At 35.0% G+C, this 6000-nt stretch overlaps 1 protein-coding gene across 1 annotated transcript; it reads right to left on the reverse strand.

The window, feature by feature from the left end:
* Positions 1-2980: 2980 nt before the first annotated feature.
* On the reverse strand, positions 2981-5510 carry LOC121330119 (insulin-like growth factor 2 mRNA-binding protein 2). Its single transcript, XM_041276404.1, has 2 exons — positions 4982-5510; positions 2981-3727 (listed from the first exon to the last, which is right to left on the reverse strand). The coding sequence occupies exons 1-2, from the start codon at positions 5154-5156 to the stop codon at positions 3639-3641; spliced, it is 264 nt and encodes an 87-aa protein (XP_041132338.1). The 5' UTR covers positions 5157-5510; the 3' UTR covers positions 2981-3638.
* Between the last annotated feature and the right edge of the window lie 490 nt (positions 5511-6000).

The raw sequence follows: 6000 nt of genomic DNA on the forward strand, positions 1-6000 counted from the left end.
ATATATATATATATATATAGAATATATATATATACTAATATATATATATATATATATATATATACAAAATCATAAATCAAAAACCGGTTTCAATGTAATTAAAAAACAAAACAAACAGAAGAGAACTGTACTTACTGGAACAGACCAATTGAAATATGCATATTGTTTCTACCTGTATACTTTCTTCAACAACATAAACACATCACACAAAATGGTAAATGCTGTATTATCACAAATATCTACTCATCAATTTAGAGCATCCAATGCTGGAGAAACTGGCGTGCTGTCTCACGTGAAGATGTTGTATAACAGGTTATTAGACAAAATGACCTGAGCGGCTAAGACTATGGATCATGCATGAGCAATGAACTGAGCTCACACTGACACACTCTGAATGAGTAATCCTATCGTCACCAGGACCAGGCCAGTGCTGTCTGCCATCCTTTTCAAGGTATATAGCCAACTTCCCTTCAATGTAACCTCAAACCATTTAAACTGGCTGAGCTTCTGAGGTGAAGACAATTAAACATGTTCAACTCAAAGGACAGCGGATTGCTCCCTCACATCCCAAACCGATCCTTTCACTCGTCCCCTTAAAGTTAGCACAAGCAAGATTTTTCAACTTGTGTTTCCAAAACGGAAAATATACGTTTTACATCATTTGTAACAGTGTGTTTAAAACATAGCATTGCCACATACTGGAAGTATTCTGCCTAGAGAACATAAATAGAAACCACCCCAAGATTTCTGACTGTGGCTACTTGTCAAAACAGCAAAAACAGTGCATTCCACCTGGAAGAAAATTTAAAATGAACACCAGTAAGATCACAGATATGTAGTATTGCTGCAGGGCTTTTTACAGAAAGCTATGCCTACAGTGGGGCCATGAACTGATCTAACCAAAAAGAACCATTATAACAAAGAGCTTCAATAATTCTGATAATCTTTTTGTTAAGTTGGCTTTATTTAAAACACACATACACATACCAAAACTTCCCAAAACTGCCACTAAAATTAGGGGTAATTATTTAAAAAAATCAAATACAAACTTTTAACACAACTCTAATGGTCAAAGCTATTACTGTATATAACTTCCTGATAACTTTACTAAAAGGATACCTTACGGTCCCGAAAAATAGAAGATAAAAACTAAGTTTGTAGAGACTTTAAACATACAAAACTTTAAAAAAAAAAAATGATATAGATATTGATATATATAGATATAGATATAGATAGAGGAGAGAGAGAGAGAGAGAGAGAGGAGAGAGAGAGAGAGAAGGGAGAGAGAGAGAGAGAGAGAGAGAATAATAGCTGGGCTTCAGTGAGTTACAGGATTTAGAGTTTCTGTGACGTCATAGATTATGAGACTGAAGGTGGAGTAATTTATAAACTGTGACAGAAACCCGAGATGGAATTGTTTTCCTGTAACTCACTGAAGAGGCCCATCTATTATTTATTTTTATAATACATGGATACCCTTGTGATGCTAATATTAAAGAAGATGAGGTTCAGCAGTATCATCGCCCTACAGTTGCATTTTTCCGGATGTCAAACCGCCAACCACAAACTTTGCATCACAAGTCGCGACATGTCTTCAAGATACTGCAATAGGTCAATCACGAAGTCGAAATACAATCTATTAACGGAATGGAACAAATGTACAGGACAAGGACAGGTCCAAGAGACTCTATACAAGTACAAACTTTTTTTTTTTTTTTTTTTTTTTTAAACATTATCTCATTTTGCTGACTATCATTAATGAACATTTCTGTACTGTGGGTGTTGTATTGTAGTGATTGAAAATGAGACATTTTGTGTTTGAATTGAAAGTGATGGTCTCGAGGAGTCGAATGGGTCAAAGTTCAAGTATATTTTCCTCTAGAGGAATTATCACTTTTTGACATCACTACTGTGGTATTATGTTTTTTTTTTTTTTTTTAATGGCTCAGGATGCAAATATAGCCTTCATCCATATATATATATATATATATATATATATTATATATATATATATATCTATATATATATATATATCTATACATATATATGGATATTTCACCCACACACACACACACACACACACACACACACAACAAATGTGTACCTCAGACACTACTGTTTACTGGTTGTTGTCAATAAAAACACACTTCTATAACATCAGATCTGGAAATGCACATACATGAGAGTTGTTCATCTGATTTTTTATCAACTCAAAGATGGATGGATAGATTTTTCATTAACTCAAAGGGATGGATGTATTTCTGTAGAAATCGTTGAAATGCTCAGCCTTTACATGTAACGCTTCTCACTGGCAGAGTACAGCCCTGGCGACTTATGCACAGTACAACTCTAAACATGTTGCTTCACCGTTTCATCTCTTGTTAAAAACTCGTGTCTCAAATGTCCTGTTGACCTAAACACACCTGTTAGCATTGTGTAAGCGGTTTACTGGGCAAACATACCGCTAATATAGTCTCTAGATATCCCAGTTCATAGAAGTTTCCAAACCCCAAGACCAGTTATTAAATAATGTCGCCTATTGTACTCTATGTATATAGCACTATCCTCGCTAATTTATATTTTTAAAATGTCCTCATAAAAATGTTTAACGTCTTAATTTTCAATACCGACGTTTTCAGAAAGTATACAACGACTGATAACTTATATATAATAATTGTGTGTAATTATTATTATTATTATTATTATTATTATTATTATTATTATTATTATTTTAAAAAGTGGTCCTAGAGTTGTATTCCCACTCAAGGACAAACTGAATTTAGAAATAATTTCTGAAAGCGTATGTTTTCCATGACTACAAGCAATAAATGTTTATGTTGTACATTATACAAGTCCTAATATTAGACTATGTTATACATGTACACTATTATTATTATTATTATTATTATTATTTATTATATATTATTATTATTATTATTATATTTTTATCAAAGAAATGTTGTTTACGAAATTACACTCCTATATATGCAGTCCTTACATAAATATTTGAAACCGGATCATATCAGAGATATATCGTATACTGTATTTAACGTAAATCTCCCTATCCAAATCAATGAAAAGTACAGTGGAAGCCGTCCACTTGTTCGTAATGTTTCCAGGCAGTTCGCAGAATAGCACTGGTATTAACCTAGCGAGATGATCGATACGTACTAGAAATAAAATGTAATCATTATTTTGAAAAATAAGAATATTTTGTTTTGGATTACTTTTGTTAAAACAAGTTAATATACATTATAATTGATTTTAACAGACGTCAAACAATGATGCATAATCACATGTTATACACAACAGGAAGCATTTCATTGAGCTATTTTCGTTTTAAGAATGATTTCCTTTTTTCAATCTCAACCGTTTAAGAATACAAAGTGTGTATATGAAAAGGGTTCTAAAACGAGACACACAATGTCTTCAAAACGTGCAATAATTATTAAGGGAATACAACCTAGGTAAACAAAAGCTGGGTTACATAATTTAATAATTATATATCAGACCAACAAAAAACATCTGCACACACCCCCCCTCTCCCTCTCCCTCTCCCTCTCTCTCTGTCAGTAATAATTCTTAGTAGCCATTTAAAGTATGTTGTGTAGTTTTGTTTTGTTTTTTTGGCGATATGTTTAATAACAACACCCAATAGCACCATACCTTAGCTTCTTCGGGACAGAGTAGTCTACCTCAATCACCTTTCCGTGTAATTCGACTTTGCCTGGGTGGGGAGAAAGAACAATACTAAAAATTAAAAAAAATGAGTTGTCTAATGTTAGGAAATATGAAAGAGGGTATATTAATTTAACTGATTGTTTTACAGCAAAATTGTTACATTTCACATATATATGCACCTCGAAACAACGTTTAATTTTATGCTCCACTTTTTGCTGTTAACTATTTAAAGTTTTTTTTGTGTTGTTTTTTGTTTTGTTTTTTTTTTTTTGTTTTTTTTTATTAAAGCATGACAGTTCCAACTTCGGGTACTACTTGGTCAAGTTGAAGCCCATGTGGATCTGTAGCCAGAGTTGAAATATTTAAATATATATATTTTAATTAAAAAATTACAAAAGCGGCGCCAAAGGGGAGTGATGAGCTCATATTTTAAAACTCACAATGAAGGACGGGGCAGCCATGCTTTCTACTCCCACCTCCCACTTAGCTTGTGAGAGGGATAGATTTTTAAAAGAAAAAAATTATAAAAGAGATCGAAAATGTAACGATCCCAAGAAGCCTCGTCCCTCCTCTACCACCTCTTCGTCTCTTCCCCTATCTCTAGATAAGGCTGTGTGAGTGTATTCGGCGCGGTTGACAGGTTAAAATATATTTTCCTTTTTGCTGTGTTAATGCAGAAGTGGCCTGGCGCAGCTCTGAAATGAAGTCTCACCTCGTCCCCCCAGCTACCTGTTTATTAACACTGCTCTGCACCCCCAGCACCTACATATAGGACACCTCGTAAAAACATGCCCGGGCACTTGAGGAACATGGACTTGGCACCTACTTTCCGGCTACCTTCCTTGCGGCCTTTCAATAAAATCAAGAGAAAAAATACCTGAAAAATAATTGTGCCTACCCGAGCATCTACATCATCCCATGTATTTCAATTGGTGATTGCTAGTAGCGCTCGTAAGGCAACGGGACTTTATTACATTATATTTAACATGTTAATTGGAGTATGCTGGGATGTATTATTATTATTATTATTATTGGGTTTTTGTCATACTTACAGAGGCCTCACACAACGTTGTTTTTATAAAAATGATTTTTTTTTTTTTTTTTTTTTTTTTTTTTTAGAACAGTAAAGGGTACTGGGTGACAGGTACAGCACATTCTAAAAAAGCCGTCCCGAACAGGAAAATATCTTGTCCTGAACTAGCTCTCCTTTATTTCTGGGTATTTATTAAATGGTTTCATTTTAAGGGACTGTATAGGACAAACAGTGGGGCGGTTGTTTCCGAAGTTAAGATGCACTTACCAGATAAAGACTCAATTGCTTTAATGGCCCAGTTTTGGTCGGGGAAATCCACAAAAGCATAACCGGACTTGAGCAGGACCTGACCGGCTAGAGGGAGCTTCCTCTCCCCGAAGAGCGTCTTCAGGTCCTCGGCAGTCACTGAAGGGCTCAGGTTCCCGATGTATAGTTTGTTCATGATCCAAAAGAAAATTCTGAAATGGTAACCAAATTGGAAAATCCAGCAGGAAAAAAAATAATAAAAAGGAAGAAATAAAAAGAGAAGAAACCCAGCAAAAAAAGCAGCAATCACCCCCCAAATCCACTCGACCCCCCAGCTCCAACTGTGTTCTTGGCCAAACACTCTTACTGGGGTAGAAAAAGTGTCGCTGTACGACGCTGTACTCTGTAAGCGCCGCCTCTAAATAAAATCTGCCTTAAAAATATCAGAAAAAATATTTTGTTACCCGGACGTGTTTGGGGACCACAGCACCAATGATCTGGCATCGAGATACCAAGTGGCACAAAGATCCCGGTGGTGACCAGGGGTAAATTAATCATGGGGTGGGGTGGAAGTGGCAACAGGATCTTTGATCCAAGCCTTAAATAGAACTGGCGGTACCACTGCAGTGCAGCCAGAGGAAATTGGCTTTTAGATTTAGTTTCGTAGTTACTACACACAAAATGTGCGTGTACACCAGCGGGATGATATTAAATGTACATTTATGATATAAATACGAAATGTAAAAAATGTTAATTCACTGGTTTAAAGGAATCACCATTAAAAAATAACCGTTGCCTCAACCAACAATTTTTTTTTTTTTTTTTTGATAGTCTCAACAAAAAAAAAGGTGAAAAATTGGCGTTCTAAAATGTTAAGATTTCTACACAGTCAGAAGAACCCAGAAGACAATCCATAGACATTACAATGAATTTCACCGGTTATTAGTATCAATCCACATTAATAACAAAAAGATAATTAAGTATTCAAAACGATAAACGGGAGTACGTACTAAGGTGAAGCTGCTTGGTAAACCTGTCAA

This window comes from Polyodon spathula, chromosome 17 (genome assembly GCF_017654505.1).
Source record: "Polyodon spathula isolate WHYD16114869_AA chromosome 17, ASM1765450v1, whole genome shotgun sequence".
NCBI classification, from domain to species: domain Eukaryota; kingdom Metazoa; phylum Chordata; class Actinopteri; order Acipenseriformes; family Polyodontidae; genus Polyodon; species Polyodon spathula.